At 41.5% G+C, this 22,823-nt stretch overlaps 1 protein-coding gene across 1 annotated transcript in view; it reads right to left on the bottom strand.

Moving 5' to 3' along the window:
• The window catches only part of RELN (reelin), a 314,463-nt gene that overhangs the window by 68,296 nt on the left and 223,344 nt on the right, over positions 1-22,823 (bottom strand). Inside the window, 10 exon segments of the mRNA XM_068402522.1 lie at positions 636-909; positions 1,142-1,330; positions 3,334-3,492; positions 5,180-5,256; positions 10,820-11,027; positions 11,928-12,085; positions 14,092-14,327; positions 16,452-16,652; positions 17,014-17,185; positions 20,106-20,311. Coding sequence (XP_068258623.1) covers positions 636-909; positions 1,142-1,330; positions 3,334-3,492; positions 5,180-5,256; positions 10,820-11,027; positions 11,928-12,085; positions 14,092-14,327; positions 16,452-16,652; positions 17,014-17,185; positions 20,106-20,311 — 1,880 coding nt within the window.

Genomic DNA, 22,823 nt, shown 5'->3' on the forward strand with positions numbered 1-22,823 from the left:
TGCAATGACAGAAAATACTTTTATATGAAAAGATGGGTCAGGGCACTAATTCTTGCTTCTTATTGGGTAAATTTAAAAGGGCATGTAGTGATAGGATGAGGGGTAATGGTTTTAACTGAAGGAGGGTAGATTTAGATTAGATATTAGGAAGAAATGCTTTACTGTGAGGGTGGTGAGACACTGGAACAGGTTGCCCAGAGAAGCTGTGGATGCGCCCTCCCTGGCAGTGTTCAAGGCCAGGTTGGATGGGGCTTTGAGCAACCTGGGCGAGAGGAAGATCACCCTGCCCATGGCAGGGGGGTTGGAACTAGATGATCTTTAAGGTCCCTTCCAACCCAAACCATTCTCTGATTCTATGAAATGTTAGAAAAGCTTGGTTTAGTATTCCCATTCTTGCTGTTACAGATTATAGGCAAGACTTAAGAATTCACCCATCCAAAGTTGTTACTTCCTCAAGTTCCTGCAGTTCACATTATATCTGATGAAATATTTTGAAGGGAAATTTAAGATTCCGATGGCGTGACAACACATATTTAATAATTTAAAAGACATGCAGAAAATTCCCAAGCTGGGGGATGTTTGCTAAAATTAGATCAGCAAAATCTATGTCAAACAGCCAGAAGAACAGCGCTCACTTGGTTGCGGGTGGAAGGTAGACTGTAATTCTCTTCCAGTTTTGGAATCTTTCTGAAGTGTAGATGGAGCTCTCAGTGTAGTGCTGACAGCCAATGGTTGGAGGGACACACTCCTCAGTCACCAGGTGCCAGTCTCTCCCGTTGTTTAAAGAATACTGCAGGTGAATGCTATGGGAATTGCTGTATGGCTTGCTGCAACCCATGCTCAGCTCAAACTGCAAGAAAGTGGAAGCTGATACATGGAAGTCCCAAGTCTCGGCATAACGAGGTTTTCCTAGGAAAAGAGAACAAAAAAAAAAAGGAAAAATTGTACCTTCTGCATATGCTTTCAGTACTGTCATTCAAATTTTTTATCGGTATTTTTACCTTCTTTTTTTCAGTCTTCTCTTCCCTGCAGATTACTATATACTTGAATTTGTGTATACCTCCCGTCTTGTAAAAACGTGACCCATAGATAATTTATAAAATAGGTGCATACAAATGTGGCAATGTTTGGTGACACATACCAATGTTTTCACTGAACATCAGAGCTGTATCCATAGACAGGCAGTCGATATCTACTTGACCTCCTTGTATTCTGTACCAGCTTGCTTGTAAATCCACAGTTCCATCAAATTTATCCTGGAAGCCAGTTTGAGAGCTGTCATTCATCCCTATGAGGACATCGTCCAAAGCCCACTGAGCTGAATGCTTCCCTGTAAAAAGCAGAATGGGCAGGTTAGTGGAGTCCCTGTTGGTTATTTTTAATGCCCACATCCTGCGTTCACCCAGTGCGCAGTGCTCAGTCATGTAGACTGAGCACTGTTAAAGAAGACTAAAACATTGCTCAGGGATGAACCTGGACTCTGGAGTATGTTTCTATTTGGGATAAACACAGGTATTTCCGTCTTCATTTCTCAAGCTTCAGTGCCTTCATTGTCGTACGCTCTCCCTGTGTTTGAATGTGACACTCCCTGAGCCCCTAGATTAGGGATTTTTATTTTATGGGTCACAACCTTCCTGCCATTCCCCATACTAATTCAGAAAGGCCTCTGTCTAGTTCGTCTAGTTCCCAAAGTACCTTTTGTATGGAAGAGGATAGTACACAAAGGAAAATGCTGAAGGCTCTTGATATAGATGATATTCATAGGAGTGCTCTTTACCTTCTCCTTCCCGGAAACCTCTCTTCTCTTGCTCTCCAGCCTACAGGCATCTCAGTTCACCATCATCTCCAGCTCATTTCTCTAGCCCTTCATTTCAATTCATCTTTCTACTGGCACGCTGAAAATGCCATCTTACTGTACAATCACTGCCCTCACAGAAGAAGAAGGAAAGTCTTGACAACAAATTGTGAGCTTGCAGTGATGTGCCAGGACTTTTGTCTTGTCACTATGAGAAACGTGGTTCATGGCTGATAGGGCCACTCTGCACTGAGTTATGGCAGACAAAGGATGATTTATGAAGAAGCTAATATCCGTAATGAGGAGGGGTTGTCACCTATGGGCGCTGTATGGAAAGTGGTATTTCAACCTCCAGTCATAAACTCTCCCTCTTACTGGGAGCCACAGGACTGCCATCAGGTACTCTTAGAGTGACAGCTCTCATCAGGGACAGATGTCATCCAGGTGCCTCTAGAGCAAGCGGCCACCAGGAGGACGACTGGGGCAGAACAATGGTCTGTGGTGCACCAAGCTCAGCATTTTTCCCAAATGAACTGGCTTCTTAACTAAATTACATCCCGCTTGCCTTGTCTACTCTCTAGCCTAGTGAGGACAATTAACTCCAGCACATATATTGTAAGAAAATGTACAAATAAGGAACAGCCATCAATATGATAAATGATATCCAAGAAGCTGCATACCATAATTACTTGAACGTAAGCTGTGTGCTTTTCTCCCCAGGGAATTGCTGTTAAAATGTGCTTTGCTATATTTCTGAATATCACCTTATATTTCCTGCAGGGATCCAGGAGCTGCTGCCTTGCACAAAGGCGAGACACTTAATCAGGACACTTTTAATAGTGGTAACGTGCCCCTGTGCAAGACGGGAGCTCTCACAGTGGCTGTAGGTATCAGTCAGCACCAGGGTTTTACTTTCAGCTGAGGATGTGGGAAGTGGCTGAGTGGGCTTTGGAGGTACAGCAGAAGGCAGGGGAGCTGGGTGCTGGGACACCAGAAATGGCAGAGGACAGGAGGCCTGTTCTGGAGTGTGGAGATATTAAAATAGGGAGATGGGAGCCACCAGATAGGCAGATTCAAAGCCAAGTTATGCCTCCCTTTCCAAAACAGACAAAAAATGAAATAAAATGTGTAGGCCATTTTGCATCCCAGGTCACTCTATACTCAGGTAAATCCTCTAAGCTTATTCAGGCTTAGAGGAATAAGAATATTTCTGTGTAATATTCTTTTCCTCTCCTCTCCTCTCCTCTCCTCTCCTCTCCTCTCCTCTCCTCTCCTCTTCTCTTCTCTCTGTTATCTCTCAGCATCTTTGGTTTAAACTTAGCTCTTAATTTTACTCTTAAGCCCACTATTCTGCATGCTGCTATAAAAGAAAATAATGTCTGCAGTAAGACTGAGGAAAGCGTAAATGTTCTCTTACCGCACCCAAACTGTTCACCATACTGTATTTTGGTAAGCTGAGGTTTCTGCAGAACATGAGAAGCATTGACACACAAGTTGTGTGAAGCTGCTTAATGCATTTTTAGGACGGTGTTGCTTACCGTGTTGTGGCTGCCACCAGCGGAAAGCAGTGGCGGGGGTTTTGGCCTCCCGAGGCAAGTCTATCGAAACAACCTGGGGTTCCAGGTACGACACGAAGTCCAGCTCGCGCAGCAAATGCCAGGTGATCCCGTTATCATTTGTGTATTGAACGACAAGCCCTGTATTTAAAATGAAGAAAGGCAGTCTGACTGTACAGAGCAAAGGGGGGCAACTGTTCAGCGGGTACTCAGGAGCTGCCAGCCCCCACCCAGTGCACGCCACTTTTGGCATCTCCCCTACCCTTTTGGCATCTCCTGATCCAGGAGCATTTTCTGGACAAAGTCCTACTGCAAAGGTGACGTGGGCTCACCAGCTGCCACACATTATTTTGCTTGTGTTCACCAAACTCAAAGGATCAAATTTTTTGCAACCTCAGTGAAACCAATGATTGTACCACAGAAACCATAGGAAAAATGTGACTTTCTTAATATAGTCAGTATTTATTTCATGTTGGGTATCCTTGCAGTTTGTGTGGGACACTAAGTTGTAATTCTGATAGCTGGGCTCCCAATAATGGTAGCTCACAATGCTCATGCTACCTATGTAAGCTCACTGCATCCTTAAAAGTAAATTATTGTAATATTTAGAAAATTTAAAATAGTCTTCATATCTTACACACAGTATGGCAAACACTAGGACATAGCAGAATTGTGAAGTCACTTAAGAGCTCATCACAGGGGATAATACAAGAAATAAGCACTTCTTATGTATATTTCTTCTCTTAAAACTCTTTTATACTGGAGTATGTTCAAAGATAATGGATTTTCTTGTGTCTTATACTGGTGCAAATGAGAGGAGAATCAAACCCTCAGCGTAGTCTGTAATGAAAGATGGCAGTTCGGAGTCACTATCAATGTAAATGCCATATGTCAGGAAACAGTCATTTGATGTTAAATTATTTATACTGAGAGGAAAATGAGGTTTTCTCACATACCACATGTCAGTGATCTGTCTTCATGCAACTAGACTGCTTTATAGGGGGATTCTGCTCCCCAAACTCTGCTGATCATTCCCAGACACAAATATCAGCCCCCATCCCCCATAACTCTAAGCATGTGGGTAAAAAATGAGAGGAGACAGCTGGGAGACATTAATTTCTTTAGACTAAATATATTTTCACCTGCAGATTTATAATTTTATATTTCCGGTAAATCATGCATGAACTTGGGTTGGAAGGCAATCTTCAGTTAGACCCACTGGTGCAGTTGAGAAGCTGAACAAGTTTTCGTGCACACAACTCTACTTCAGGTCAGAAATGGAGGTTGCCCACTTTATCCTGAACTTGAATTTTATTCCTTTTATTTCAGACCTGAAGAAAGTCCTCTGTACTTGTAAATTTACCTGTTTTCCAACACTATCAAGTACTCTTATATGTCTTGTAAATGTTGTCTTACACCACCATGGTGGTGGAGTCACCATCTCTGGATGTGTTTAAGAAAAGACTGGACATGGCACTTAGTGCCATGGTCTAGTCGACAGGGTGGTGTCAGGGCAATGGTTGGACTCAATGATCCCAGAGGTCTCTTCCAACCTGGTTGATTCTGTGTGATTCTGTGTGATTCATCCCAGCTCCAAAAAGTTTACTCCTATTGATAGATCACCATAAGGTTTGGTGGAAATAAGTATAAATACAAATGTGGAACAAAAGTAAATAGTTTTCTGCACCATTTATGAAAGCTGAAGAGGTAATCGATTTATGTTAAAAATAAAACAATCTTTTTTTTATTTTGTAAAGGCAGTAAAAGGCAAAAACACTGTAGAAGACCCGAAATACAAAAAGCTTATTATAAGATAAAGAGGCTTTACCTTCATTCCTGGCTCTTGGTCTGTTGCAGGAGTTACCAATAGCCTTGCTTCCAATTTGTACATAAAATTGAACAAGCCTGTTAAAAAAATCAGGGTAGAAGAGAAGTATATTTATCTTCTGATAGCACAAGGTCTGTCAGGATAACTCTGCTTTCTTAACTAATGTGGCATTTTAATTTAGGTCATTATTCCAGGCTTATTGATCAGGTAATGTTCCCAGTGAAATCAAGTATTGCCATAGTAAACAGTGGAGGACCCAAGACAGAAGGTGGTGTGGTTTATTGATCCTGTGCCTAATAAATGTATTGTTGGACTGAGTAGCAGATTTTAGCAGTTCCTTCTTTCACACAAACATGCAAAAACTCCAAAGCAGTCAAATGTGCTCCTTATATCAGATCTTACCTTGGCCTCTTGTAACTGGAAACTGGTTTAAGCTTTAAAATACAATATTAGAGTTTTAATAAAATTATTATATCCTCACTAAACCACTAATCCATTTTCAGTCCTTAAATTCTTGATGTAAACAATTTTCAGTGAAAAGAGTTCATGAGACATTTTGTGAAGTAGAGCCTTTGATTTTGAACCTATACATTTTGATTTCATCGAACATCCTCTTGTTCTCATGTCATGATACGGGGAAAAAAAATGTTCCTGATCTGCCTTTCTTGCAACCTTCCCTGTAGTTGATGCTTTTATCACTTCCCTACCTTCTCCTCCTCCTTTCTAAGGTAAACCATGGCAACCTTTTCATCTGTCTCTCTGCATGAAAGTTTTTCCATGTCCTTAATTTTTCCCACAACCTTTTTCTGCAACCCTTCTAAAGCTACAACATTCCTTTGAGACAGTGTCACTGGTTTTATTGACAGAACTTTGGCTAAGCCTGGAACATCCCTATCTAGCTATATTTGAATTAATAACTATCCCATCCTTGTGCTCCAAAAATACTGTCAATTTTTTTCCCAATCTACAGTGATGCCCTGGTACCCCTGCTGAACTGATATTTGTAATTGCAATTTTGTGGTATCAGAGTAGTTTACGTTTCCTCTTAGAGGTGTACTATTGTGCTATATAACAGCAGTTTGTTTTAATTAATGTCCTGCTGCTCACTCACCAAATTTCATTGTATGTCTCTGACATTTTTCTCAGTCTTATCTGGTCATACCTAATGTAAAGAGCATTGAAATGACTGAGAATGTCATCGACCCCTCGCCTATGCCTTCTTCACAGGTTGTCTGCATTGCACACCTGAAACAGCGCCTGAACAGAGCAGGGAACACGGACTTGTCCCCACGCTGAGCTTTTGCATGCTGAAAGTTGGTGATGCCATTCTCCTTGTTTCCTAGCCATTTTTTTTCTAAGGATGATGCCTGCCTGTTGTGTTATAACTATGGGAGTGCTCGCTGATGTGATGTTTTTGAGAAGCAACTGCTTGTCCCTTATGCTGGGGGTGTCCTCATGGAGTGCATAGGGAGAGATGGGGTCATTGCCAAGCAGAGGTTTTGGAGGAAAAAAGAATACAAATCTAAAGGAAACCAGGCTTCATTAATTCTACTGCTTATAAATAACTTCTTTGTTTTAAATACTTATTTTCCCAGTGAAATTCTGTCTCTGTGTGAAGAAACAAGACTTGATTCGTCACTGAAATAACTCCCCACAAGGATAACGCTTTTTACTTTAGGGGATTTGGTTCTAATTTGTAGTCACATCAGTAAAATCACAGACAACCCACAGAACTACAGCTAGAGCCAGTACAACACAGCTAGGACTCCAATTTCCCTCACCCACCACCACACACACATCGTCATGATCCTCTTCCGATTCTAAAACCAACCGTGCTCCAGTTCTGTTATTGAAAGCGGTATCTCTTCTGTGAGAAATTTTGTACATCCATAGGGACTAGGACAAGCCAGAATGTACTCATCTGTCTCATTCGTAACATAACCCCATAGATAGCTCAAGAACATGCAGGCTGACAGTATTACACTATTTAGCCAAGTAGGTCCTATTGTTTACTACAGCTCTGTTGTCTGAGACAGTACTGAGGCAATAAAACACTAGACAGCGGTCTCAGAGGTGAAAAGATTTACAGTCCTATCATGAAATTCTCTTTTATGCTTGCCAAATGTAAAGATCGGTAAAAAGCAAAAACAAAAGACAAAAAAAATCGTTTCTGCAGAAGGGTGAATCAGCCCATCTGATCTGTAAGCGTTTGACCCAGCACAGCTCTCTGGGATGGTTGCACAGTCATTAGCAATGGAGTCTGTAATGCAGACGGGAGCCAAGTCAGCTAACAAGCCAGATGTTACCACTTGGAAAAAAAAAAAAAAATATATATATATATATTCCATGGTTTTTATCTAGCTGCCAGGTAGGCACAGTGTGCAAATGGTCTCACTGAACAGATAGTGAGGAGTGTCATAAGGGACAGGCCATCAAAATGGGAGGCAGTAGCTCATCAGTAACCAAAATGCATCCAGGTATCATACTGTCAGTCAGGAGGATGGGAATATTGCTGGTGAAATTGTGCCTTTGGTGCATTGGGCCATGCAAAAGGGAAGGGATGGAGAGACTCCAGGGGGTTTCTGAACTGTAGGACAGAAAATGGCCTGGGTGAAATTAATTTTGACACAGCTCTCTTAGTGCTATGGGACATTCTCCTAATGTCTGTGAAAAAAGTGTAGTCAATCATATAAAGGAACAATAGGACAAACAAAGCGAAGATTATGATAGCACTTAAGGTATATGCTAAACATCAAGTGCTTGTTTGTGATCATTGGCTTCAGGGAGCAAGCTTTCATTTTACATGCTCTTAGCCTGAAACCTGAGTCTGGCCATGCCCTGTTGGGCTGCTTCCCTGGGCAGCACCATGCACCTTGGGCTGGCAAATCTCAATCCTTTTGGAGCAGAACAAACCAGCAGCACTGAGCCCCCATGGACCCCACTCCTCTGGGAAGAGAACGGTGAGGGGGAAAAGGGTCTTTGTACTTCTTACAAAAAAGAACAAAAATTTTTACATTCCTTACATAAAATTTACGCTTTACATACAGAAGGATGTAACTGAAGCAAGATGACAGGAAATATGCATAGGTAGATCTGCAGGAATTCAGAATGCAAATAAAATTTTTATATGTCTTGCAATATTTTTCAATTTTTTTCTCTTCCGTGTCTGATTTAATGAAACAAGACCTTAAAAGGTCTCGGAAAGCACTATTAACCTGAAAAATAAGAAGCTTAAAAATCTACTGCAGGAGTTTCAGCCTTCCAATTCACAACCCTCAATCCACATACCTAACAGTATGCCTTTCAGAGCATATTTTCCTGTGGTTTACTCAGTCACCAAAACCCCACAACAAAAAAATCCACGCACAAATAAAAGATAACTGTGCAGGGGCTAAGATGACCCCTAATAAGATAATCAAATTCTATGCCAGGCATTATTGACTGCAAAAAGTAATACTAAAATAGCAAAAAATGCTTCCCTCTAATCTCCTCTTTCAAGTGACATTAATTTTAGCTCCAGTAATGGAAAAAAAACATCTAGGCTGAGGAATTATTTTCTTTTTAGGGTATAGGTCTTTCAGTTAACCCCTCACACTCTCACAAACTTAGTCTGCCTTTGCTTCTAGGAAAAAAGACCCAGTTAACATTATAGATGATCTCAAACATCAAAGTGGGATTGCACCTGTTCTAAGCAAGGTGTCTGAAGGCTGGATGTCTAAGTCTTACATGATCAACCCAGATTCCCTTATAATTAACGAATGACAAAAATATGTGCTTCCAGAACACAAAGCACTAGCCTTAGCTAACCCTATTTTAGGATGAGTTGCATTGCCCTTTTGAAGTAGCTATTTCTTTCCTTTGAGCATAAAAGCAGCCTGGGGTAATTGCTGTAGTCTAAGGAGTCCATGTTCTGGTTAAGCTGCATGAGATGGATCCTACCCTTGAGCACGTGTGGCTGAAGAAACCAAAAAATCGGTATTAATCTCATTTGTGTTTGAGATGAACGGTGCTTTTTTTCTTGTCTAGCAAACAGCGCAGGGATGTGGCAAAATGCAACTTGTTCAAGGAAGTTAAACACCTCACTGTGATGCTTATAAAAAAGTTTATTTTGATAAAATGATCAGTCGCAGCAGCAGAGCAGCTCACACAGTGAGCACAGGCTCAGAAGAGGGATCTTAGTTGCTCTCATCAGGTGTCCCTCTGGCCATTTATGTTCTTGGGCAGTTTTGAGACATCGGATGACCATGTTCTCATGCAAAACCGAAATAGTGATAGATGAAAAAAGTCAGGAAAGAGCATTGCTCAGTATTTTAAAACTTCTTTTGGCTTTTTAAATGGTTCAAACTCTATAAAAATAGAAAGCTATAAATATGAGCATTAAAGTGGTTTCAAAGTAATCTTAAATCTAAAGAAAATCCTTTTCTTTTATAAAAAGATTTCTCCAGGAAAGAAGGAATAACTCAAAAATACCATTTGAACATAGTCTTCTTGATGATGCGGTTACGTCTAATATTATGCTTCACAGGATTAATAACATGAGATTTAAAAAGACAGTGGAACAGAAAATAAGTGCTCAGATCTTCCAGAGTTCTAGTGCAAACACGTACTTGTCCAAAGAGTATTTGTCAAACAATTAATTAATTTAATTATTAAGTAATGAGGAGAATTTGTTAGACACATAGAGGACAGAGGAAAAGCAGCTGGTGCTGTGCTACTCGGTGCTGGGGAGCAGCTAAGGATCTCCCCAAAGCCTCAGCACCCGTGCTGCCCCAAGGAGCACCACTTGTCTGAGCTGGAGGGCTGTAGCAGTCATTCATGGCCAATCTTTGCCGAATGATCCCGCAAATTAAATAATTCAGCAAATCACAGCACTACTTACTCTTGGAGCTCTATTTGTCAGAGAAATATCTTTTATTAAGCTAACTGATATAATTGTAGGGTGGGCAAGGTTTCAGGTGCGTGATCCCTCATGAGACCAGACAAAGCAGCAGCAAACTCCAGGCTAAATAATGGTTAGAATTAACAGCCCTTTTTTTAATCCTAATTACATGAATCAATTAGACAATTTGAGAGAAAAAGGATAATTGCTACCAGCGGAGCAGGATTCAGTGGTAGCGGGGAGAGAGGTGAAAGCTTGTTAACCTCTTGACTACACAGAAACAATTCACATTATGTTTTTTTACACTTCTGACAAGTGGACTAATTCACAACATCTGGCAAGTAAACAATGGCTCATTGCTACGCCATCGGCGTGCCTGCAGTTCAACACAGTCACTGGAAAGGGAGTTTTTCTGTCTAGCTAGACTCTAGGGCAGAGTCTTTGGTTTTGTGCAGTCTCAAGACCACATCTTCTGCCTGTCCATCTAGAATACAATGCAAACCATTTTCTCAGAAGGATAAACAGTTCATGTTTTCTATGCTGCTATTCTATTCCATTTCTAACCCAAGTTTTCCCTCTCAAGAAAAGGAAATAGTACACCAGAATGAACAAAAAAGTAATTTCTCTGCCTTTAAGATTTCTTATACAAGTTTTGATTACCAGGAAAACATTTCACACCTTCTCATACCTTCACTTATAGTAGCAGAGAGGAGACAACATGAATACACAGACAATTGTGAGAAGCAGCACTGAAGATTGACCTGAGATTTGTGGTGTCCAAGGGAACAGTCCTCGCCTCCCTTTTGCCAGGTCCATTGAAGTACAGAGATCTTCCATCGCTGAGCACACCGCAGCCTGTCCCAACCTGACCTCCTGTTATCTTGTACCAGAGAGGGCTTAGCTTCCTCTCAAACCTGTCGAACATCTCACTGTGATTAGGCACATTAGACACACAGGTTCCATGTGATGCTTCAAGAAAAAAAAATATACGGGAGATGCTTTGGTGAAACTGTGCTGAACAGAGTAAAGGTCAGATACAGTACATTGGCAGATGGTTCTGTTGCATCTATGAGAAAGTACGTATGAGGAAGTACCAAGCTTTTCTAAGAAAATGCCCTGACGACAGGATTGTACCTTTTTAAAACCTCTTTACAAATTTTTGTGGGCAGAATAAGGCCTCTTCCTCTGAACTCTAAGATGGCTTATTTCACTAGGTGAAAACCAGCCACGCTTTATGTTGATAAGGCATTTTATGTAAACAGAAAAATATTAAACAAAAGATGTTAGCTTATTGCTTTGTTGGTATAGAGGGTTGAAAAAAGGGCAGCGTGCAACCACTTGTGTCAATCGCCGTTTTTTTCATTGGGTTTGTTTCTTTTTTTTTTTTTTTTTGTGTTTCAGCGTAAAAGCCCCTGAAACCACAAGTGAGCAGAATTTTCCACAGAAGGGCCTGTCAGAACATATGTTCCCTCCTGGTCCCATGCCATCTGATGGCCAGGGAACTCAAAACCAGCAGCAATTCTTTTGAAGATGATCCAAAGGCTTTTAAGCAGACTTTTTAGTTTATAATATTTTATTTTGTTTTCTCGTCTATCACTGGTCTCTTCCCCATTCATGCAGATGGTGATATGGTGATGTTCAAAGATTGCAGTTGCCAGAAACATCACCGCTATCCACTGCCTTCAGCTGCTCTGTTTTGCCTGTGCTGAATTTTATTTAACAAAATGAAAACATTCTTGCTGGCAGCCCATGAAATTTATGTCATCACATGTTTTTCTGGAATATTGCAGAGGAAAAACAAGATGCTAGACTTACAGCCTTAAGTCAGCCAGCGCTTATTGTAACCCCACCTAAAGAGGGTTGTCTTACCTGTGTAGCCCAGGTCACAGAAGCAGACCCCCGAGACACAGTCCCCATGACCATTGCAGTAGCTGGGGCAAGGCTCAGAAATGTAAACGCCATCTAAGCCAAACGGAGGCACGGACTTGTGGGAGCTGCTCTCCTGGATCCAGCGGAATCGAGTCTTGCTGTAGAGAAATGATGATGAAGGGCACAGTATTACTATTCCCAGCTTCAGTATCTACTGCTCCTTGTTTAAGATTAAAAGGAGCTTTTCCTAAATTAGCCATTTGCAATTAAGATGCCTGGAAAATATTTCTGACATCCTATGTTTTGTGCGACTTCACTTATAGATTTTTTTTTCCAGATTTTTTGGATGTATTTTGACTTCCTCTGGCCCGTACCACCAGTGTGAGGCAAAGAATAGATACATGGTTTTATCAACATGAGTGAATGATTACACGTGACTCTGAAGATGCCTTTCACTACTCAGTTCAACTCGAACTGCTAATTACATTTTAAAATCCCAGAACTCCATTTCTTAGGGTACTTCTGAAAAGAACTCAGTAATGGCAGTGATGAAGAGTTTATTACAGGATCATATAATTTTGAGTAAAAAACCTTCAAGTAATTTGGATACAAGAAATGTCATCCACTTTATAAAAATAATGGCAAATAACGTGTCCTACAGGACATGGGGAAAGAAATACAAAATTTTTATTCTTGGCTGATAGCATGAAATTCCTGGAAAACAGTGATCTAATCCTTAGCTTGTATAACTGAAACTGCTCCAGGGACTTTGGTAAGCCTACACTAAATTACTCCAGCTGACCCACTGCATAGGAAATTTGTTGAAGAAAAAATATTTTGGTTTTTAATTTTCAGTCCTAAACTTTTAGCTGAATCATTTTGTAGGAGCTCCAGAGAGGGGAACAGATTCAAAATCTCATTGCCAATTCAATGGATTAACTAAGATCCTCCTTGCAATAAACCTATTGCTTTTTTTTTGTTATGCACTGCGATTTGGTAAGTAGGTGATCATCGTGCTAGTGCTTTGTACCAACTGATGAAATGGGATCATCTCCAGATAACCCATGAACCATGGTTTCCAGAGTGACCCACAACACCGAGACCCTCATTGTACTCACAATACTTACATTTTTAATGTATTAGCATGAGCTTCTTATTCCCAATCACATAACTGAACATAATGCCAAACAGATTGCTGCTATTGATTCTGCACTGCTTGTTTTGGGTAAATTAGATCAGCTGGTGTCAGATCTGTGCAATTTGGCATCTACTTTTATTGGTTAATTGCTGAAGAAAAGACAAACTTGTTAAGGTACACACTGCCGTTTCAGCTTCTTGCAGCAAAGGCACCGGCTCCCCTACTACACAACCAGCAACACACTCAAAATCTGTGCCAGAGCTAGAGGATGAGAGGCCCGCGGCAGAAGGACGGGGCTGAAATCCGGGGGCAGCAGTAGAGTGGCTGCCTGCGGGGAGAGAGGCAGGAGGCAGCAGGGGGACGGCCAGGGGCTCGGGGGGACGGCTCCAGGCTGCACTGGCAGCACTCGGTGCAGGCAGCAAATCGATAAACTTCAGCCAAATCCAAGTAAGATTGAGAAAAGCCTCCTGATTTCAAGGCTTCTTTGCGTTTGCCCTGTGTGATGTTTTCTCATCTATATTAATCCGATGCTGAGGTCGCGCTCGCAGAGGAGCACACCTATCATTCCTCCCTCCTTTGACTTCGGCTGTCCTGGCTGCCTTCAATGGTGCAGCACATTATGCAGCAGCTCAAATACCCTTCTAGGGTTTCTTTGCCCAGTGCTAACTGTAAAATGAATCCTGTTCAAATGGCTTATTTGATCAAGTGGCTTATCACTCTCTTGCTGGTGCCTCTGACCTAACTGATACATGTAAAGACAGACAGCACCATGATGAAGAGATTGATGTCAAATTAAAATGTTCTGGGTTCCTTGTTGCTTTGTAATTTAATTTTATAGACCATTCTGAGACCTCTAAAACAGAAAGCTTCTCCCTGTTTTGGAGATCACTGTGTATTTTTCCCAGATCTGCTGATTTTTAACACCGCTTTTCTTCACAGCTTGCAACTTTTTCCTAATGTAGCATCAAAGAGGAGGCAGCTAATTCACGGGTACCACTGGCATCACTGGTTTACAATGTACAGTACCTGGCTGCGAGCGACCTGGGGATAACAATAGTAATTCTTGTCCAGTCCTCAAAGTCTCCTGTGTGATACACGGTCGGCTCGCTCAGCTCCCGGGAGCTTCCCTCGCACCCTTTTGTGCCCGGAGATGCAGGGTAGCAGCCTTCCTTCACAAGCGACCAGAAGAGCCCAGCGTCATGCGAGTACTGAAGCAGAACGGGAGCAGAGCTGCTGTACTGGTTGGTGCAACCAATGTTCAGCTGCAAAAAAAAGCAGAGCGTCAGATATGAGCTGAAGAAACCTGCACTGTTACTGGTATTTCTTGGCTGCAAACCACCTTTGATTTTTTGGTTTAACACTCTGAACTCTTGCTGGCAAACAGTGACTGATGCTTGGAGTCCGTTTCCTACACGTACATGACATTTCTCAGTAAAAATTCCCACTACCCCTTCATTAAGGTTACTAGGTTCAGCACACCAAAATGTGCAAAGAGCTTTTCAAAGGTCCTGGTGCATAGTAGGCCACAAACAGCACACTCTGCGCAGGCACCTACGTGCCCGGGAGGAGTGGGAAGAGCTGTATCCCCTGAGACCCATCCCACCTGCAGTCCACCCAATGTGCCCAGAGGATCAGCCCGAGTCCCATGTCCCCCCTGCCCTGGGCTGCGAGCCCTGACCACAGCCTAGTCATTGGCCTCGCAGGAATGATGGCTGGGAGCTGGCGCTGCAGTTTGGGCTCCCAGAATAGAGCAAAATTGGATGAAGTAGAAAAATGCATATTAAAATGCGAAATGAGAATGTAACCAAGACAAAAATCAGCTGCTGATTTGAAGTTTTCAGTTTCATTTTTCAAGCTATCAGAAAAATATTAGTTTTCATTATTTTATTATGGAAATTCTACTTGAGCTGTAGAATGCAAAATGTAAAACAAAATCATTCATGTAAAATGAAATAATTTTGACAAATTACTGTCTTTGAGTTTATCAACGCAAAATTATTCCAGGCAGCTACTTAAAATGGAAATATCACAAACTCAGGAAAGCATTTAACCATATGTTTAAAATTAAAGCATGCAAATAGGACTAACACATTTATGTGCTGGCCAGTTTAAAAGCTTTCCAAAAGAGAGGAGTGTAAATTCAGGCCTTAAATAATAGACTTTATAAAAAACTCCTCACTGTTCTCTGATACATGTTGTTTGGGTTTTGTATATTCATGTTACATTGTCAAGTGCTTCAGCAATGGAAGGTGTATGAAATATTGTCAAGTATTGCTTTTTTAGACTAAACAATTTTTGAAATGTAGTTGATCATCAAACCTACAGAATGGAGATTTAGTCACTGAAGTAGAAGAAAGGGGTGAAGAGGCAAATACCATCTTTTGCAGGCTAAATGGTATTTATCTATTGAAATATTTTTGGGGTTTAAACAGTTTAAAGTATAAAACTACAAGCAATACTCACTCAGAAATTGAACTGCAATCCCTCAGTTTGTATAGCATTTCATTAGCATAACTTTTAGATGAAATGAGATTATTTTACAAATCCCATTATTTCTAACTAACTTTCCTATTTATAGAACTGTGGGAATTACATTTGAAAAGCTGCCTGTAAACATCTGATCTCTTTAATAATTCCACTTGTAAATTATTCAGTGTCTGTATCCACCAATTATGTAAGGACCATGTATTTGTGGCGAGCTCATTAAAATTGCATTGCAACCAACCTCCAGAATTCACCAATGGGATTTCATTATAAACTCAATAAAATTTTGATTAGGGTTCAGAAACAAGAGCTTGTCAAAGCAAATACACTTTCTTTGGAGCCCATATTCTGATGTATTTTCAGGCCACTGAAATTTTTGTAAGCCCTTTAAAGAAGAGAATGCTAATTGGAGCCTATATTCATTGACACAATAAAAGTAAATTATATGAAAAACCCACACTGAAGTACAGAGCAGCTTGTAAGTCCTTAAATAGTTTAAAATACAAAATATGTACACAAACCACACTGGAGCTTTTGTAGTCACAGAGCCCCAGATGGGATAAATCCTTTTGTCCCTTGACAGTGCAGTAGCATTTCTTAGTACTGACTCCAATATAATGACAGTCACTTCAACCCACTTCTGAAACGTGTTGAAGAACAATAAGCTTTAAAACTTCTCCAGAGGCGTAAAAAAGCTCTCCTGCACCAAGGTTTTGGCTATCCTTTTAGAAAGCGGCATGATATTTTATGCTGTGTGAATTTGTAGTTGTGCTCTTCACACCTTTTTACACAGTGGTATTATTTATTACCTTGTGTTGAACTGTAGCCCCAGTGACATCTTGCAAGTATTGACTAAGGGCACTTTTACTGATATTCTGCAGGGATTTATGTTTAAGGAATACCTTGAACTGCAGGACGTATCCAGGCTTCAGTGTTAAATCTCGAGTCACTGCAAACCGGTCTCCGTCTGATTTACCAAAGAGCATGGCGGAGGGGGTAGCAGAGCAGAAACTTTCATTTTTGGTCATCCCTTCGTTGGCCAACATTAACCATACGCTCAGCTGGTTCATAGGGTAATCAAATGCTGGCTTCTCATAAAAGTTCTGTCAGAAATGAAAAGAAAATCAACAAGTACTATCACCTTGCAGTGATCAATGATCAACTTTCAAATTTTGCAATTTGTATTTTCTGACATTTTCAAAAAAATTGTAATTTCCAAAATTTCTGTCTTGACTTTTTGAGGAGATACATAATTACATCCTCTGTCTCAAAGATTAGGAGCCTGATGGTTTTGTGATAAGACCCAGGTTATTCCCCCATAGAGAGACACAGCTGCAAACACTACAACTGTTTCTTTAAATACACCCAATATTTTCAAGAAAATTACATTCAAAGAAAAGTCTGCTAAGAGAGAAGATAGTTCCTGTTTCATGGGGATGCCCACAGCCTGCTCTTGCTTATTACCTGTGGTAAAGTGGGATTAACAACAGGAATTATGTGCTTCTGCTTCTCTGACAAAATGATGATGTCGTCAATGGCCCACTGATCATACCCTTCCCCTGAAAACACGGGCTGCCACCAGCGAAACCTTGTGCAAGGCGTCTTGGCTGCAGCCGGCAGCTCCAGATAGACAAACCTGAAGAACAGAAATTCAGAAGAGCTTTAGGGAACACAGTTTGTAGAGAATTGGGAGAAATACCGCTGAACAGGGAAAAGAAGCAGGAAAGCCAGTATCTATCTATCTTACGTGTGGAAGTCCTCAGAAATCCTCTACATATCTGGATACCTATTTATACACTGCGTACCAAGAAGCCTTCTTTGTCCTTCTTGTCCGTGGAGAATGCAAACCTTCTAAGACAATGGCTTTTTTTTACTCTCTGTTACTACATTGCCTAGCACAATAAGGAACTGATTTGAACTCTTCAGCTTTGAATTAAACTGTTCAGCTGATCCATGTTCAGCAAGTCTTAACGTTCTTCTGGTGCCAGCAAGTAATAGTGAAATACATTGGTAAAATTCATTCCTCATTCTCTTCTGCTAGTTGATCCTATTTGTAGACAAAAGCATCCTGCTGTTACAATGCAATAGCTTATGTAGCAGAGTTTTCTGATGTGGATAAAAATATTTCAGCCCTCCTATATCACAGAATCACAGAATGGTTAAGGTTTGGAAGGGACCTCTGGAGATCATCTAGTCCAACCCCCTGCCAAAGCAGGTTCACCTAGAGCATGTTGCACGTGGTTGCGTCTAGGTGGGTTTTGAATATCTCCAGAGAAGGAGACTCCACAACCTCCCTGGGCAGCCTGTTCCAGTGCTCTGCCACCCTCAAAGTAAAGAAGTTCCTCCTCATATTCAGATGGAACTTCCCATGTTTCAGCTTGTGCCCATTGCCCCTTGTTGTCTCACTAGGCACCACTGAGAAGAGTCTGGTCCCCTCCTCTTGACACCCACCCCTAAGGTATTTGTAAGTGTTGATAAGATCCCCTCTCAGTCTTCTCTTCTCCAAGCTGAACAGACCCAGCTCTCTCAGCCTCTCCTCATAAGAAAGGTGCTCCAGTCCTTTGATCATCTTTGTAGCCTTTCGCTGTACTCTCTCCAGTAATTCCTTATCTTTCTTGAACTGGGGGGCCCAGAACTGGACACAGTACTCCAGATGTGGCCTCACCAGGGCCGTGTAGAGGGGCAGGATAACCTCCCTTAACCTGTTGGCCACACTCTTCCTAATGCACCCCAGGATACCATTGGCCTTCCTGGCCAGAAGGGCACACTGCTGGCTCATGGTGAACTTGTCCACCAGTACACCCAGGTCCTTCTCTGCAGAGCTGCGCTCCAGTAGATCAGTCCCCAACCTGTACTGGTGCATGGGGTTATTCCTCCCAAGGTGCAGGACTCTACACTTGCTTTTGTTGAACTTCATGAGGTTCCTCTCCACCCGGCTCTCCAGCCTGTCCAGGTCTCGCTGAATGGCAGCACAGCCTTCTGGTGTATCGGCCACCCCTCCCAGTTTTGTGTCATCAGCAGATTTGCTGAGTGTACACTCTGTTCCTTCATCCAGGTCATTGATGAATAAGTTAAACAGGACCGGGCCCAGTACTGACCCCTGGGGAACACCACTAGCCACAGGCCTCCAACTGGACTGAACACCGCTGATCATAACCCTCTGGGCTCTGCCATTCAGCCAGTTCTCAATCCACCTCACTGTGCACTCATCTAAGCCACACTTCTGAGATTTCCTATGAGGATGTTATGGGAGACAGTGTCAAAAGCCTTGCTGAAGTCAAGGTAGATAACATCCACTGCTCTCCCCTCATCAACCCAGCCAGTCATGGCATCATAGAAGGCTATCAGATTGGTCAAGCATGATTTCCCCTTGATGACTCCATGTTGACTACTTCTGATGACCTTCTCCACATGCTTAGAGATGGCATCCAGAATGAGCTGCTCCATCACCTTTCCAGGGATGGAGGTGAGGCTGACTGGTCTGCAGTTGCCTGGGTCCTCTTTCTTACCCTTTTTAAAGACTGGAGTAGCATTGGCCTTCCTCCAGTCCTCAGGAACCTCTCCTGTTCTCCATGACCTTTCAAAGATGATAGAGAGTGGCTGGGCAATAACATCTGCCAGTTCCCTCAACACTCATGGGTGCATCCCATCGGGGCCCATAGATTTTAGATAGATATGGATCTTCATAAAAGAGCTTTAGGTCTTCTCAGATAGTTTGCTTTATGTTCAACTTAGGAAACACCTTACAAAAATGATGTTAAATAAAAGTTAAAGTTTCAAACGCAATCATACTTACGTTAAAAAGTACAATAGTTACTTGTTCAGTCCTATTTCAGACGCCTTACATATGCATATATTCCTTTCTGCATTCTTTCTTTATACCACATATTATTTTGTACCACAGACCCTGCTTCACTTGCTGGTTAGGCAGAGAGGGATGGAGGAATTGTTCAGGGCTACCAGGAACCTTCTTTTCCAGTGGAGTCCTGAATCTGGACCATATTTGAAGCAGCAGAAAAGTAAGTATGCATAGCTATATTCAGTAAGGACCATCGCTCTTGGTTACTCAGAGGGGCAAATGTTTTGTCTAAAAGTAATGTGTTGGATGGTCCAGTGATGAAGGTTTCAGTACATAGCTTCTTTGCTGGACTTGTCCTGTAATTAAATATTTCTTTAAAAGAGTTTTTGTTGTATGTGACATTAATACATGTTCATTAGATCTGAAACCAGAGATGGAGGAAATGGCAAATTTCTACACCTCTTTTGGGCAAGTTCTGTATTTGCTTGCTGATCTTTTGCATATATTAGCATTTCAGTCATGTTTCACATGGGAGGTGAGTGGAAATTTTTTATTTTACTTCAGTTTTTTAAGGCCCGCTTTTAGATTTTTCTTTCCTAGCGACAGGAGTTTACTGTAGCAGCCTGGAAAAGCTTCCATATAATGATGGCTTTTAAGCATTTTAACTTGAAATTATTATTCACATTTTCATAATTTGAGAAATATGGTTTTTTAAAGAGCTGATGCACTATGGATGTAATTTAGACCAAAATTATACCTGGGTTTGCTGAAGTCAGAGAAATACATTTCTGCTAGTAGCTGCCAGTTGATACCACCGTTATTGCTGTACTGCAGCAGCACACCTTCTTCTCTGCTGTCTGGTCTGTTGCATGAAGAACTGTCTCCTCCTATCTGGATGTAAAACTGGACAAAATCCACCCAAGTAGTGTCCAAATCCCAGCTCACCAACTGTCTTTTTCCAGCCTACAATACAAAGAACAGAGGGGGGAAAATAATATTAAATATGACATCTTCAGTATGAATAGACATATTTAAAGTCAAGCACAGATGAATACTGCACAGAAATACTGCACAACAGGGAGGACATCAAATTGTGTTAATATGACATTTTTTTGTCTTTCAGAAAATGATTGTGCTTGGCCATCCTTTATGTCTTAATCACTCTGGTGGGGTCCCACAAGCAGTTTTATTATTACATTTCAACACACAATGCAACTTCACAACACAATCTCAACACAACTATTTCGTCTCATTCCTTCAAGGTTCCAAGTACCTTTGGAAGACAAAGAGCAGACCCTGGGTATCCTGAACCAACTGGAGCTAAGTTTTTAAGTATTCAGCTTTTTTAACAATAAAGCATAAAGCAGTAAAAAGATATTTATGATGTCTCATTTCCCCAGTCAAATCTTTTACTGTGTAGGGTTGCCCCATCGTCTGAAGTTACAGCCCCTATAATAGCTGTTGCTTGAAGCCCATCTCCTACACAAGAACAAAGGAAGGGCATTTTCTCTTCATGCCTCACCTGAGTAAGATTTGTTCCTACACAAAACTATGCTCTTTTCCTAGTAAGTGTTGAAAATCAGGAGTCTCTCAACTAAAACCTGTGGATTTGGTTTCAAGTTTGCTGGAGCATAGCTGAGAGAAAAAATAGCCTCATAAAATTTAGTGAACAGCTTTTCCAAGGATGTTTTTGTGTTCTAGCAGGAAACAGCTCTTGGACATTGACACCGGGGGTAACATGGTCACTCCATGCATGTTGGCAAAGGAAGACAGAGCATATTCAGCTAAAAAAAAGCTTTAAGGTTTAAGAACCTTTTATTGTAATTGGAATTATCCTGTCCCCATCTTCCTTGTGTGCCCTGCTGCTTGAGGCTGAGCTTAGGGGCTTACACATCAACAAGCCTACAAGATGCTGATATGTAATATGAAGCTGCCCGCAGCGAGGCATGACACGGCGCCAGAGCAGTGTCCCCACAGAGGTGACCTGCGTGCCCCGCGCCTGGCACAGCCTTGCCCTGGCACAGCGCCGTGCAGCCACAAGCTGTTATAGGTAGGGCAAAGCCAAATATGTGCAGCTGGAGAGGGGACATGGGGATCATACGTCTGCATTCATTAAAAGTAGCTGCAACCTGGCACCATCCTCCAAAATGGAGCAGAACTGTCAGCATGCCTACTGTTTTTAATTCCCTAAAAAATCATGTGCTCCTGACCATCTCCAAGCACAAAAAGGTATCAAAAAGGAAAACCTGGGCTAAGTTATAAAATGATGCTCATGTTTTAAATAAAAATTATGTTTTTCCTTGTCTCTCACTTGTACATCCATGATCCTTCTGACAAATTTCCAGACAATTTTGAGATAAGCAAGTGGCATGATCTAGCTGGACATAGGTACCAAGATTTATGAGCTGAGATTTAAAATATAATCTATGTTTTTTGATGAGATGATAGACGAATTTAAATCCTGTTTCACTCCTCACCTCTTTTCTTTTTCTATCCAGTTCAGGGTAAACTCAGCACAATAAATGTCTATTGCTTTCCTTCTCAGAACATTCTGCTTTGCTGGCATCACAGCCTGGGTCCACAGCTCATTTGTAGCCTCTACCAAACAGGCCACATCACACTGCTAGACTAATTTATGGAAGCTGAATGCTTGTGTTTTTGAAACTCAGTTAACTTATACCACCAATGATAACTAAAACCTGTGAAGAATCCTTTGACCCTCAAAAAACTCACTTAGGATACAGTCATATTGAATTACAATTCCTGTTTTGGTTTATTTCTTGGTTTACCCCCAGCTGAGAAAAGCCCTCCTGGATGGTGCCATGAGAGTGAGATGTGCTCGGTCCTGGGTGCAGCCCTGAGCTTCCTGGTGCAGCCCCACATGGCTAATACTGGCCAAGGTGACACTGGTAGTCTCTTGGTAGTTTGTTTTCAAAGCTTCTTTTGGAGACCAATGGGAATTTAAAATTAGCATCATCTAATCAAACTCGTAATGGATAACAAAGATGCAAACACCCTTGCTGTCCCATGGGCAGGTGTGTCCTGGCTGGCTGAGGATACCCAACATACTGACCTGCAGTGGATCAAGCTCTGGCTGTAAAACTATTCCAGGTAGGTTTTCCATATCTACACCCCACAGCAGCTCTGCCTGCCAAAGGGTTAACTACAGAACTGGGTTAATTGAGAAAGGGAACAAGTGACATAAAACCTCAGAGGAATTGCAGGGGCTAATTGAAAGAGCTCCGTGTTGCAAACACACCTACAATTGATTAAAATGAGTTGTAAACCAAAAGATAGAGGCTTGGCAGAACAAAGCCAACATTAATTCTGGTACAAGTAATTGATTATGGCAGTAAACATTAGACATTCAAATAAAAAGTACCTATTTGAGCAAATGCAAAGAAATTGAGCCTGTGAATATGAGCTCCCAAAACAATACAGAACTGTTGGGCAATAAAAAATAATTTTTTATTTT

Source organism: Nyctibius grandis, chromosome 5 (assembly GCF_013368605.1).
Source record: "Nyctibius grandis isolate bNycGra1 chromosome 5, bNycGra1.pri, whole genome shotgun sequence".
In the NCBI taxonomy this organism is placed as follows: domain Eukaryota; kingdom Metazoa; phylum Chordata; class Aves; order Nyctibiiformes; family Nyctibiidae; genus Nyctibius; species Nyctibius grandis.